This window comes from Octopus sinensis, linkage group LG22, assembly GCF_006345805.1.
Source record: "Octopus sinensis linkage group LG22, ASM634580v1, whole genome shotgun sequence".
Lineage (NCBI taxonomy): Eukaryota > Metazoa > Mollusca > Cephalopoda > Octopoda > Octopodidae > Octopus > Octopus sinensis.
The window spans coordinates 11488421-11502992 of record NC_043018.1 but is presented as its reverse complement, the minus strand read 5'-3'; the positions used below and the strand labels follow the sequence as shown (position 1 = coordinate 11502992).

The window sequence follows — 14572 nt, the reverse complement described above, 5'->3', positions numbered from 1 at the left end:
ACACACACACATGCAATTATATGTTAAATGTTTGAAATTGAAGTCAGTTCTAATTAACCAATGAAATGCTTACCAGTGGTACAGTTTGTTTATAACCTACAACAGTGAACTGTGCCTCTCTCCTTGGTATGCATTTTACAGTTAAGGCAACATTTGGTATTGCTAAAATATTCAACTTTTTTTAAGCCAATAATACCAATTCTATGAGAAAATGGAACCAGCTGGCCAGGGTGGAGGCTGTGTTTCTTGGTGGTGAGGACTGAAGTTCTTAACGATATTTCTGTTATTGTTTGTGGTGATGGTGGTGGTGGTGGTGGGTGATTGCAATTGACAAATATTGTTGATGATGATGGTTGTTGCAGTTCTTGATAGTTGTTCTGGTTATGGTGATGGTTGTTGTGGTTATGGTGGTCATTGTTCTGGTTGTGGTAATTGCAACTGTTGGTGATGGTGTGTTACTAGTTTATGGAGGATAGTAGTAGTAATGATGGTGCTGGGAGTTATGTTGGTAGTTTTGTTGGTGGATGGACAAGGACAGGTGTGTGAAAAAGTGCAGATCTCTAACTGTGGAGGGAACCTGTGAAAGAGGTGGACCCAGGAAGACATGGGACAAAGTGCTGAAGCATGATCTTTGAACATTGGGCCACCTCGTAGGTGACCGAGACCTTTTGATGATATGCTGTGCTTGAGATCACTCGTCAAGCTGACTGAAATCATAGTTGTGGCCAATGCCTGTGCCACATAACTGGCACCTGTGCCAGTGGCATGTAAAAAGCACCCATTACACTCTTGGAGTAGTTGGCATTAGGAAAGGCATCCAGCCGTAGAAACCCTGCCAAATCAGATTGGAACCTGGTGCAGCTCTCCAGGTTACTAGTTTCAATCAAACTGTCTAAACCATGCCAGCATGGAAAGCGGATATTAAATGATGATGATGATGATGATGAAGATGATGTTATGGTGTTGGTGGTTGTGATGATGTTGATAGTGTTATTGATAGTGATAATATTCACTATAGTGACAGTGGTGGTTGTAGTGTTGTTGGTGGTGGAGGATTATTTTCCCTGATGTTGTTGGTGGTTGGTATAAAATATTTGTCATCTAATACTAAACACTTTCTTCTGTCCAGGTAAGACAAGATGTGCAAGGTATTCTAAAGCAGTTTCATATGTTTGATTACAACCTTGATGGGAAAATTCGATGGAATAATTTTCGAAAAATCTTGGATAAATACTGCTGCCGATTAAGTGACCGACAGTTTGATAAGTAAGTCTTTTTTTATCCATTTATCTTTGACATTAAAAGAAAGCACAATCACAAATTAACGAGCCTTAAGTAATGATATATCTAAATTATATGGATGATTCTATATGCCTAGGTTCATGTGTGATGAACCCAGAAAAGGTTTTTCTTGACCAGAAGGCTATAACATGGTCATCATATTTATGTTGAAATATGCTGCTTTTCCTTCTGTTAATTTTGAAAAAAAAGGAAGGATTTAAGAAATAATTTTGTCATTATGGCTCTCTGGTTCAGAATCTTGCAGAAACAAGATAACTTACATTGATGTGATGGCATGTTGTATGGGGGAGAAGATTGGCAAACACTGGCGGAAACTCAAAGAGGAGAAAAGCTCGCCAATACTCTACCAACATGCTCAATTAGAACATAGAAGCTCAGTTAAGGTATAATCAATGCATAGAAGAGACACAACACTTGGATTACAGATGCTACACACATAGATGACCGCATAGACTTCAAGCATAAAGGACAAGTTAGATATTCAAACACATTCATCAATAGAGAGAAAATATTTACAATGATTCCTCTGCTAAATATTTTGGCAGAAATTTGCTAAATTTTTCTAACTTGTCCTTTATGCTTGAAGTCTGTGATCATCTGATGAGAACGGTTTTCTTTGTAAAGATGTAATGCTTTCGTTGATCAATTAAAGAAATCACTCAAAATGGCTGTAATGAATTGACACTTATACGTCTTTGTTACTCATTTATATTTTACTCACCTACCCTGGAATCTGCACTTCAGAAGTATTTGGAAAATATCTTTATATAAAGTACATGTTTTAACAGACAAGAGCAGATTTATTCACTAAGTTGGATTGTGCCACCTGCATACAGTGCATGGATATTGAGTGGAAAAAATTCTGTCTAGAGTTTGATACTCACCTGTGTGCAAATAAGTTCGTCCTAACAAGGTGCCTCAATTTAAGTACCTTATTTAACTGAATCTAAATTACATTATATATATGTATATGTATATGTATATATATATGTATATGTATATATGTATATATATATATATATATATGAAAAAACAAGTCAAAAATAGAAAATGCTAAAATAATTTTATAGTGAACATTTCAGTACCGGTTTCGGTCATTTTGAGACCTTTTCAACTGTAACGATTAAATAATTAAATTTAGAAAAATTAGAAGAAAAGTTTTTTTAAAGGAATATTTCTATAGTAGTGTTCAGATATAAGTGGCATTCTGCCTTTCTCTGACTCCCTTGTTTGCACTTGTGTGTTCGAGGTTTCTTGGTAGGGTAGTAGAGGAAGAGGGCTGGTGAGGAAAGGGGGGTGGGAGAATCTGGGAGTGCCCTGATGGTCGTATTTTGAATGGTCAGTGGCGGCTGGCAGTCTCAGTTCAATTCAGGAGAATATTTATATTGACAGGCTTGTTTATAGAATTAGCGTAGGTGTTATACTAAAAAAACATTAGTGACAAAGTTAAGGGGTAGGGGGTGGAGAAGTAGAAGAAGAAGAAGAAGGAGAAGAAGGAGAAGGAGAAGATGACGATGATGGTGATGGTGGTGATGATTATGACGAAGATGATGATGATAATGATGATGATGAAGAAGAAGAAGAAGAAGAAGGAGGAGAAGGAGAAGATGGTGGTGATGATGGTGGTGATGATGATGACGACGATGATGATGATAATGATGATGATGAAGAAGAAGAGGAAGAAGAAGAAGAAGAAAAAAACAGAGAAGGGAGAATATGAATGGGTGTAAATATAGCTATGAAGGGGCTGATTAGTAATGGATTCTATGGAGTGTAATATTTGTGTGTGTATATATATTTTTCTTTTATTCTAACAAGAAGTGGCTTGTATTTTGTAATAAAGAGATTTTCTTTACTTATTCGTTGTCTCGAGGTTGTATCGTCCCTAAATTGGTAGAGGGGGAAAATTCTGAAGTTTGGTGTTTTTTTGTTGGCGCAAGTATCTATGTGTTGGCTAAAAGCTATTTTTCTGTTTTGGGGAATTTTTATCTGGGATCTGTGCAGGGCCATTCGTTTACGCAAACCATTTTTTGTTTGGCCTATGTACTGCTCTTGACACCTGGAGCAGGTTAGTGAGTATATTAGGTTCTCCGAAGCACATGTGAAGTTGCTTTTCACTGTAAACCGTTGTCCCTGTTTGAAGGAGAACTCTGATCCCTCAATAAGATAGTCGCATATCCCGCAATTGGGTCTTCCACATTTTTTTACTGTCGGCTTCTGTGTTGAAGAGTGAATTCGGGCTTGTGTAAGGAGACTTTTCATGGATATATATATATGTATATATATATATATATATATATAAGAGGTAATGATGTCATTGAGACCCAAAGGTGTGTCAGGTAATGCTAGATAAGTGCTGTAGACAGACTATAGTTAAGTTCCAGGTTCGGTGATTTTACAAATAAGGGGTTCAACGTTGGTCATATGTCAGCGTGTGTGTAATGAGATAAAAAAACCAAGGCTGTGTAGATATTAGAACATTTAAATGTTCTAATATCTACACAGCCTTGGTTTTTTTATCTCATTATGCAAAAAATTCTTATATATATATATATATATATATATATATATATATATATATATATATGTATATACACACAGAGACACAGACACACATGTGTGTATGTATGTGTTTGTCCTCCCCCCCATTTCTGCTTGACAACTGGTATTGGTGTGGTTACATCACCATGACGTAATGGTTTGGCAAACAAAAAATAAAAAGTACCCGGGTTGATTCATTTGACTAAAAAAACTCTTCCAGGAGTGCCCCAGTATGGCCACAGTCTCACAACTGAAACAAGTAGAAGATAAAAGATAAATTATTTGATTTCCAGATTGTGTCAGAGTGAAACTTCATATTATGGAGGTGATTTGGATTATAGCAGTTTTCTGAAACATCTTGGGATCAACTTGGACGCTTCAAATTCCTGCTCAAACTCTGCAGATGGTAATTCTATGTTTGTTCTTAATTTTCACATCTTCAGTAATCTCTACCTATTACAAAAAAAAAAAGAAAAATAAAAAAAAAAGGTTTAGCTGCTACAAAAAATGATTTGACTTAGCAAGTGATGTAACTGTAGAGGATTGAATTTTTATAGTAATTACGTTATATTAGTATTGGCTGGCAGACTGCCTGATGGACTGGCCCACTGTTTGAAAAAAGCCATGTGATATATGTGTGTGTGTATCTACATATCTGTATATGCATATATCTGTATATGTATATATGTTTGTATGTTATAACCACAAGTCCTCCCTCAACATCTCAGAGAGATGTAATGCCACAACTCTAACCAAGCATGTCTGGGCTTTGAAAGAAAGTGCTACAGAGTACAGCATAAAGTGGAAGAGCCTAGAAAAAGGCAAACCATACTTGAATAACAGCAGGAAGTGCAAATTATGCCTGGCTGAGAAGAGAGCAATTTTAAAAGGGACCCAATGCCCGGATGTCTATCTGAATAGCAGGAGTGAGGTGTTTAATCCTTGCCTGCATGAAAAGAGGTACATCCTATTGTACCTGTGTGCCCCATCATGACTGCAACCACAGGTCCCTTGCCTCAACCCTCCACCAACGACCTTTTGCCAATGACCTTCCACCAATGCCTTTCGGCTCAGCAAAAAGAGTTTGGCCAAAGCAGACATCAATGCACCCACATACACACATGCACACCCCTATAAGGTGGACATCCCACAAAATAGACTGTCTCCCCCCCCCAACACATACTCCTGCACACAAATTATACTCCCACACATACACACACACACACACACACACACATTATACACTGCACACTGACATAGAAAAAACCCCATGACCATATCTTTTTCAGAAAGAAAACAGATCAATGAACGCATATATACCTACACCCCTGGAAAAAATTATCCCTCTGACACCACTACACATATCTGTTTCTTTATTACCCACAAGGGGCTCAACATAGAGGAGACAAACAAGGACAGACAAACGGATTAAGTAGATTACATCGACCCCAGTGCTTAACTGGTACTTAATTTATCGACCCCGAAAGGATGAAAGGCAAAGTTGACCTCGGCGTGATTTGAACTCTGAACGTAACGGCAGACGAAATACGGCTACGCATTTCGCCCGGCGTGCTAACGTTTCTGCCAGCTCGCCACTACACATATCACACACCCCACACCCACAGGAGCATCACATTAACAAAATACACCTTCCCTGCTTCAAGATAACTGTTTCCAGCTTCACAGCATACCCAACACCTAACCCAATCCCCTGGCCCTTGTTTTGTTTCACCTCCTTTTTTTACAGCAGCCACTGACTGGTTGTGTTAATCCACCTCTGATAATAGAGAGCAGTTGCTATATTCCCTCCCGTGTTGGCTAACTCTGATGAGCATAAATTATATAATCGGATTGTTATCTAACATTCCATTGTATTCTTTACACGAAACCGATTGGTAAGATCAGCTGTGATGAATATTTAATACTATACATTTCAAAGGCGGAGAGCAGGCAGAAATGTTAGCATGCTGGGTGAACTGCTTAGCAGTATTTCGTCTGTCTTTACATTCTGAGTTCAAATTGTCAAGTGATGTTGGGAGGACAAACATACACACACACACACACACACACACACACACACACACACACACACACACACACATATATATACATATATACGATGGGCTTCTTTCAGTTTCCATCTACCAAATCCACTCACAAAGCTTTGGTTGGCTCAATGCTATTGTAGAAGATACTTGCCCAAGGTACCATGCAGTAGGACTGAACCCGGAACCATGTGGTTGGTAAGCAAGCTACTTACCACACAACCACTCTTGTGTCTATACAGGCATGGATGTGTGGTAAGAAGCTTGCTTCCCAACCACATGATTCGAAGTTGTTCCACTGCATGGCACCTTGGGCAGGTGTCTTCTACTATACCCTCGGACCATGTGAGTAGATTTGATAGACAGAAACTGAAAGTAACCCGTCGTATGTATGTATATATAAATATATATGTATACATTTATGTATGTGTGTGTTTGTCCCCCCACCATTGCTTGGCAAAAGAGACCGATACAATAAGTACTAGGCTTACAAAGAATAAGTCCTGGGGTTGGTTTCTTTGACTAAAACCCTTTAAGGTGGTGCTCCAGTATGGCTGCAGTCAAATGACTGAAACAAGTAAAAGAATAAAAATAAGATTGTGGTTTCAATTCTTGGACCAGACAATACGTGTTCTTGAGCAAAACACTTCATTTCACATTGCTCCAGCTCACTCAGCTGGCAAAAATCAGTAATCCTGCAACTGACTGGCATCCCATCTAGGTGGGGAGTTTATATGCCATGGAAACCAGCCCTTATGAGTCAGTATGACTTGAGAAGGAAACTTTACCTTACCTTTATAGGTGTGGGGAAAGAATGTAATGCTTGGCACTATGTGACAAACAGAACAGAAAGAGAGAGAGAATTCCATTGTCATCTTTAGCCATAATTACAATGTTTTGCAGTGTGATTGCCAAGAGGGGGGAGCGAGTGTGCAAAGAGAAAGAACAAGAGAGATAAGGGCATGGTCGACAGTGGTATGGGTGTCAAATAGGTGATAAGCTGTCAAAGGGGCCAGTGGTGTAGAGTAGACAGTAGCCTGATATGTGTATGTGCATACATATGTGCAAAAACACAGACATACCAATCACACAGTTTTTCTATAGCAAATTCACTTACAAGACATAGGTTGACCCAGAGCTAAAAGACACTTGCCAAGGTGCTATACAGAGGGACTGAACCCAAAACATGTGGATGAGAAGTCAACTTCTTGCATGCACACACACACACACACACACACACACACACACACACACACACTCACACTCACACTCACACTCACACGCACACACACACGCACACCATGATTTTGTGTTGGTTTGAACAATGAGTATTGCAGCTGTTTCTTCAAGGAATTATCATGCAAGAGGCTGAGTATTCCATAGATATTAGTATTTATTATAATCTTCAGCTGGAATCAATATCATTCTGTGTTTCATGTGCACAAGCCTAGGAGTTGCAACTATGATCCATCTGATGGGCTTCTATACCATTTCTGCCCATCCAGTTTCATTTAAAAGGCTAAGTGTTGCACTTGACATTCATCCAAAAACCCAAGATGCTGTAGTGGGACTGAACCCCAAGACCACATTTTTACAAAGTCATACAGTACACAATACTATTATACATTTAGATACACACAACAAAATTTCTACAGTAGAATTAATCTCAAAATCTACAAACTGGTAGTGAAATATCACATCATATCACTCATTTTGTTACTTCAACAAAACAAACACGACCTACAGCAACCTGTCTATAAGATTGGAATTTTCAGGGCACCGTTTTACGTTTTTCTTTTTTCTTTTAAGCTTCAATTTGGGCTTCATTCAAACAAGGTAATGTGCCTTCCAGTCAGCATACCGAGAAGTTGGACTATTTAGAGCAATATTTACGGAATATGGTAATGTTTCATTTAAACAAGATGCTTCTTTTTGTGTTTCTGTGTGTGTGTGTCTGTGTGACAGGAAATGGCCTCAGTTGTCAAAGCGTTTCAAAAGCTTACATGAGTAAATGGTGCTAAAATGTTGTTCAGTTAATTTTGTTCAGTTAATTTTGTTCAGTAGTATGAAGCAGCACATCAGATTGTTTTACAGATAGCATTCTGAGCAACAGGTGTTGGATGTTTGAACTTAAGGATTAGACAGAGGATGGACACCAATGGACACCAATGGACAGATACAGCACATACTCATGTGGCACTACTAAATACTTTATGACATGTGTTTGCTTGCATCCATAAATGTATCCTGGTGTTGTTGTCAGTGGTAAGTGAATGTGGAGGAGGAGGAGGAGGAGGAGGATAACAATAATAATATTGGAAGGTTTGGTGTGTGTGTGTTCTGCTGACAATCCAATGACATTTTTAAGAGTATAATTTTATGAATTATTAACCTCATTTTTAGTGTGTATATTTATAATCTTTATATCTATATTATGTTTTCACTAGTTTGGCCCACACTCATCAAATATTTTTATCTAGATCTATCTATAGTCCCGTGCTGGATTTGTATTAAGAACACCTTTATTTCTAAACAAAGGGTGATATAGTTATTATCCACTAAGTCACTCTACAGGCACTGGGGCCAAGTAAATAACATTTTTACCTCTACACCGGTCCCAACACTCGTGTTACTTTTGGAATCCAGCCTGGCGGTTGTTTTCTGTAAGCAAGTTGAGGATCCTCTGTGATTTGCTCTTGATCTCGACAGTGGTGTTAAAACGGTGACCTTTCGGCTGCATTTTCATCTCAGGAGATGGAAATTCACAGGTGCTAAATCTGGCGAATAGGGTAGGTGCAGATGTGATACTGTGTTGTTTTTGGCAAGAAACTCGTGAGTAAGGAGAGCTTGCTAGTGATAGCATTTGCTAGCAGCACTTCTGGCTTTATGTCCTGAATTTAAATGCTGCTGAGCTTGACTTTGCCTTTCATCCTTTTGGGGTTGTTAAAATAAGTGTCATTTGAATACCGTGGTTAATGTAATCTACCATAAATTTCAGGCCTTATACCTATAGTAGAAAGGATTATTATTATTATTATTATTATTATTATTATTATTATTATTATTATTATCATTATTATTATAATTGCCTTTGCACAGCTTCTAACGCTATTATTATTATTATTATTATTATTATATTATTATTATTATTATTATTATTATATTATTATTATTATTATCATTATTATTATAATTGCCTTTGCACAGCTTCTAACGCTATTATTATTATTATTATTATTATCATTATTATTATTATTATTATTATTATTATTATTATTATTATTCTCTTGGGGGCTGATAAATTAAGTACCAATGAAACACTTGGATCGATTTAAAAGAATAGTCCCCTCCTGCCAAAACATTCCAGACCTTGTGCCTTTAGTAGAAAGGATTGTTGTTGTTGTTCTTGTTGTTTGCTCCTTACACAATAAAGGCATTTTACTGATTCATATTTTCCAAACTTTAAACTTCATTTAATTATTAAATTTTGTGTCATTTTCTTTTCCGACAGATTTGCAAAAACCCTGATAAAATGCGAAAGTTTTTCATAACTCACGACCCATACTTAAAGGGCTACATCACCATGTGCAAATTCAAGGAGATTATTGAGAGCTGTTGTTTTCCAATGAGTAATGAACTTTTTGATTTGTTAATGGAAAGGTTTGTTTTAGCCATGTCTTATATATTCTTATTTCATCTAATGTCAGAAAGCAAGCCTCTTAAGCACACAGCTTATAATATGAAACAGGCAGCATCTCTGGGCATGACGGTTATTCTGTGATGGTTATTTCATCTACTTTTGCAATTTTCTGCTGTTGCATTCTGACACGCCCAGTTCATTCATTTGGAGGGGGGAGGAGATAGTGTGGAGCTCCACTGAACACTTAGTCTTCAACTAGTGATTCTTGGTGTTCTGTAGCTCAGTGATCCCTTGCACTGAATGACCTTATACACAAGGACTCCCTCTGTGTTTGGTTAAAAAGAAAAGTAGGCAGACCAAATAAGTGTATGCATAGCTGTGCGCTTAAGAGGCTTGCTTTCTGCCATTATGATTTTGAATTCACTCCTTCCATGTGGTATTTTGAGCAAGAATCTTCTGTATTCCAGGCCAACCCTGTCCTTGTAACATATTTGGTAGATGGAAACTGAAAGCAGATCATCAACACACACACTGTGTGTGTGTGTGTGTGTGTGTTCCTGTATGTTTGCTTACGCCTGCTATCACATGCATCAGGCAATGTTGTTGTTGTCAGTTCTCCTTTTAACAAATTATCCACTCATTTTGTGCCTTTGAAGCTATGTGGAACAAGGATCTTCACTTGAAAGACAGGAAAGGCTTGGTGACGGGAAGGGCATTGGGCTGTAAGACAATGCTTCATCAAACCCATGCAAGCATGGAAAAATGGATGTAGAACAATTGATGCACACTGGTTTATCATCAAACTTGCTTTCTCTCGCTGCTAACATAATGTCCAATTCATTGTAAACCCGACAGAGGTTAAGGAACACTGCTGTAGAGTTTTATATTGCAGTGTTTTATATAGTATGAAGCAGGCAGCATTTCTGGGCATGATGGTTATTCTGTGCAAAAGGAGACTGAGATGGCTTGGACATGTGAAGCAGATGGATGACAACAGAATTTGCAAACAGCTGTTATATGGCAAGTTGGCTCAGGGTAGCAGATCCAGAGGATGACCAAGGCCAACATTTTTAAAAACTCGTTTAAAGACAATTTTGGGCAACCTGACCAAGTGCCACATTGGTGCAAAGACTTGGAAAATGTCAACTGAAGACGGAATAGCATGGAAAACCTCAGTGAGCAAAGGAGTCAAACAGCTCAGAGAAGAAAACAACCTGTCATCATCATCATCATCATCGTTTAACGTCCACTTTCCATGCTAGCATGGGTTGGACGATTTGACTGAGGGCTGGCAAACCAGATGGCTGCACCAGGCTTCAATCTTGATCTGGCAGAGTTTCTACCGCTGGATGCCCTTCCTAATGCCAACCACTCCGAGAGTGTAGTGGGTGCTTTTACGTGCCACCGGCATGGGGGCTAGTCAGGCTGTACTGGCAACAACCTCGCTCGAATCTTTTTACACATGTCACCGGCACAGGTGCCAGTAAGGCGATGCTGGTAACAATCACACTCGAATGGTGCCTTTTATGTGCCACTGGCACAGAAGCTGGTTAGCTGCTCTGTCAACAATCACACTCGTATGGTGCTCTTTGCACCTCGCTAGCACGGATGCCAGTCATCGAATTTGATTTGAAGCAAAACACCAAAGACAGAAAGACTACACACTGCAACACTGAAGCACCTTCCTTGCTTGCAGATTTTGCTGCAGAACTTGCTCATCAAACATAGGAAGAATCAGCTATGAGAGAATCTTCAGGAAAAAGACTACAAGAATCTAATTAAGACATTCTTTACTGCTTAGACCGTCTGTCAAGACGTAAAGAGCTGAATATATATAATGTGATTATCATTCACAGATGAATAAAGTGCTGTATGCCTTGGCTAGAGAGAGAGGAGAGAGAGAGAGAGAGAGAGAGAGAGAGAGAAAGAGAGAGAGAGACAGCAGCTATTTATGGCTCACAGCTATTTTACAAAGTTACATGCCGAGTTCTTTTGTTGAGTGAAAGACTTTGGATATATTATCACCCAAACTTACTTGTTTTATCCAGAATCTTAAAATAATATTTGTGAGCAAGAGAATATAGAAAATAATAAAAGAAATGGCATCACAAGGAAATAATGTAACAAAAACAAATTACTGCCTCAAAGATGGGAAACATATATGGTAGCAGCACTACGCATTCATTATTCTTTACCATGCCTGTCTGATGTAAATTTTGTGTTGATGTTGTAACAGTGGTGATAATAATGATGATGATGATTGTGACAGTAGTGGTAGCGGTAGTGATGGTGGTGGTGGTGGTGGTGGTGGTGGTGGTGATAGAGGTAGAAGTTGTTGATGTCAGGTTTGTTGTTCTTTCTGTTGTTGTTGTTGTTGTTGTTCCTATTCATGTTACTTTTATTGTTGTTGTTATGATTATGTCTTCATAGCATAAGATATTCCTTGTGCATAATTGACTGCTGTGAGCAGTAAAGTCTATTGTGATGAATAATGCATCTGCATCTATGAGAATACATATATTTTTCGTTTCAAAACTATCTCCAGATGAAGCGGGGGGGGGGAAGTTGTGACGTTTTTTTTTTATATTCTCTTGCATTCATTGGAAATATGTTCACAAGGAATAAAGCTTTCTTGCAACCTTTATTGTTTCAGACTTCGCATAAATACCAGAGACAAACTTGCTTGGCAAATCTTCTTAAATGAATTCATGGCAAAAACACAGAAGCCATGTCCACCAAATTTTAAGGAAATAATAAATGACCCAAGGTAACTGTTAACATTTCGTCTGAAATTGCTTGCAATTGTTCCAAATAGTTTCTTAAAACATTCAACACCATTATTAATTCCATTACTTTTTGTCCTTGCCGCAAACTAAAGAAACTATTATTATTATAATTATTGTTATAAGTTTTTCTTCCTTCAATTTTGTTTCCATTTCTTGCTGAATGTCTTCCCAAGTCCTCGAGCAAAGAAACTCACTTGTATACTATGGTAGGCCATGAAACTAAACACACCAAATTGTTCATTTTCAAAATGAAATGAAATGATGTGAAAAAACAAAAGCAAATTAAAATAAATGGGTAGCAATCGTTCTCTCATAGACAATGCTTTTCTCAATACATGTGACGTGCCAGTTAAAACAAACTTTTGCATTTCTTGCATGGATGGTAAGCCAAGGATCATTCTCAAATAATTTCCAGTTCCTACAATCACTGGTATTGTAACCACCATTTTTTCAGTTTCAATGAGCAAATCTTTATAGTTTCTGAGCTTGTCAAAATCTTTTGCCGAGATATTATGATCACAAGGAATACACATGTTGATCAAGAAACAGACTTTATTGTTTTGGTCTTTCACAACAATATCTGGTTTATTAGCTTTGAGGGTTTGGTCTGCATGTACTGGAAAGTCACAACGAATTGTTACATTCTCTCCTTCAGTTAGTCTCAGGGTGGTGATTATACCTCTTGTCAGCAGTTTTGATTTTATAACGCCAATATATTAACCAGTGTTGATATTGGCCAACTCGGTCATGTCTTGATTTATACTCTACTGGTGCCAAGACTACATCTAGAGATTAGGGTGTCCACTGTTTCAATCGCTTCATTGCAGAATCAGCATTTAGGATGTACTCCATTTTTCATCACATTGGCTTGGTAGTTCTGGGGCAATATACTTTGATGATGATGACGATGACGGCAGTGGTGGTCGTCGTCGCCCTCATCATCGTCCTCATCATCATCATCATCATCATCATTGAGGCAGCTAGTTAGCAGAATCATTAGCATGTTGGACAAAATGCTTAGAGGTATTTTTCCAGCTCTTTACATCCTGAGTCATGTCAGGTCACTATTTAGTGCTACTGGTAACATGGAACCCAGTACAACCTGTTGCATAATCAGGTCATGACTAAAATGGGGCAACCCCACTAAGCTTGCTTGCTGAGGAAGATGATTGTTGGACACCCTGTGGAGACAAAACATAAAACCTGTCAAAGGGCAGAGGAACTCATGAATAGTCCACAGCCATCCAACCATGTCTACATATTTATATATTGTTTATATCATCATCATCATCATTTGACATCTATTTTCCATGCCTGTATGAGCTGGATGGTTTGGCTGAGGACTGGTAAGCTGGGAAGCTGCACCAGATTCCAATGTGATTTGGCATGGTTTCTACAGCTGGATGCCCTTTCTTAATACCAACCACTCCAAGAGTGTAGTGGGTGCTTTTTACATGCTACCAGCATGGATACTAGTTATGTAACACAGGCACCGGTCATAACTACAATCTCACTTGGCTTGACAGTGCTTCTCAAGCATGGTATATCACCAAAGGTCTCCGTCCCCTGGCACTGCCTCCTTTATTTGTATTCTTAAATTTTATGTTTTTTATATTGTTTTTTTTGTGTGTTTATATGTGTGCGTCAATGTTCCCAAGAACTATGCTGGCAGGAGTTCATCTGGTTGGGTAACCTATACTAGACAGGTTAAGGGCCACAAGCCAAACTAAAATACTCACTCTAGAGGAGTAAATGTAAAAGATGAAACCAGAATCATGGTGAAGCCATGGGAAGCAGCATGATGGGTTTTTTTTTTTTTTTTTGGTGGAGGAGCTGCTCTCTGCCTATGGCAAAACACATAAAGATGCTAGGTGGAAGAACTTACAAGGTCAATGACCAGGACAACTACTGCAGCATCTATTGGTGTGGCATTTGTAGATGGAATATTCAGTTAACGAAAGATAAAAAATAAGATCCATGCTATAAGCATGACTGGGTGATGACAGCATCCTGAGTTCATATCCTGTCATGGTCAACTTTACCTTTCATCCTTTGGTGGAGGAAGGAAGCAATAAGATTAAGATTAAGATTAAGCACCAATTAAGCACTGGGGTTGATGTACTTATTTTGTTGCCCCGGACTACCACCACCAGAATACACAAAGATGTAATGTTGGTATTTTGTCAAATGGACAACCAAGCTATGGAATTCATCCTAGACCTAATCAGTCTGCTAGATGACTCTGGATATGCTAATTC

At 38.4% G+C, this 14572-nt stretch overlaps 1 protein-coding gene across 1 annotated transcript in view; it reads left to right on the top strand.

Annotated features, from left to right (window-relative positions):
- Window positions 1-14572, top strand: part of LOC115223297 (EF-hand calcium-binding domain-containing protein 6-like) — a 177683-nt gene that overhangs the window by 103441 nt on the left and 59670 nt on the right. The window contains exons 7-11 of the mRNA XM_036512316.1: window positions 1130-1266; window positions 4137-4249; window positions 7698-7789; window positions 9400-9548; window positions 12182-12295. Of these exons, the coding sequence (XP_036368209.1) occupies window positions 1130-1266; window positions 4137-4249; window positions 7698-7789; window positions 9400-9548; window positions 12182-12295 (605 nt within the window). The remainder of the gene's footprint in view (window positions 1-1129; window positions 1267-4136; window positions 4250-7697; window positions 7790-9399; window positions 9549-12181; window positions 12296-14572) is intronic.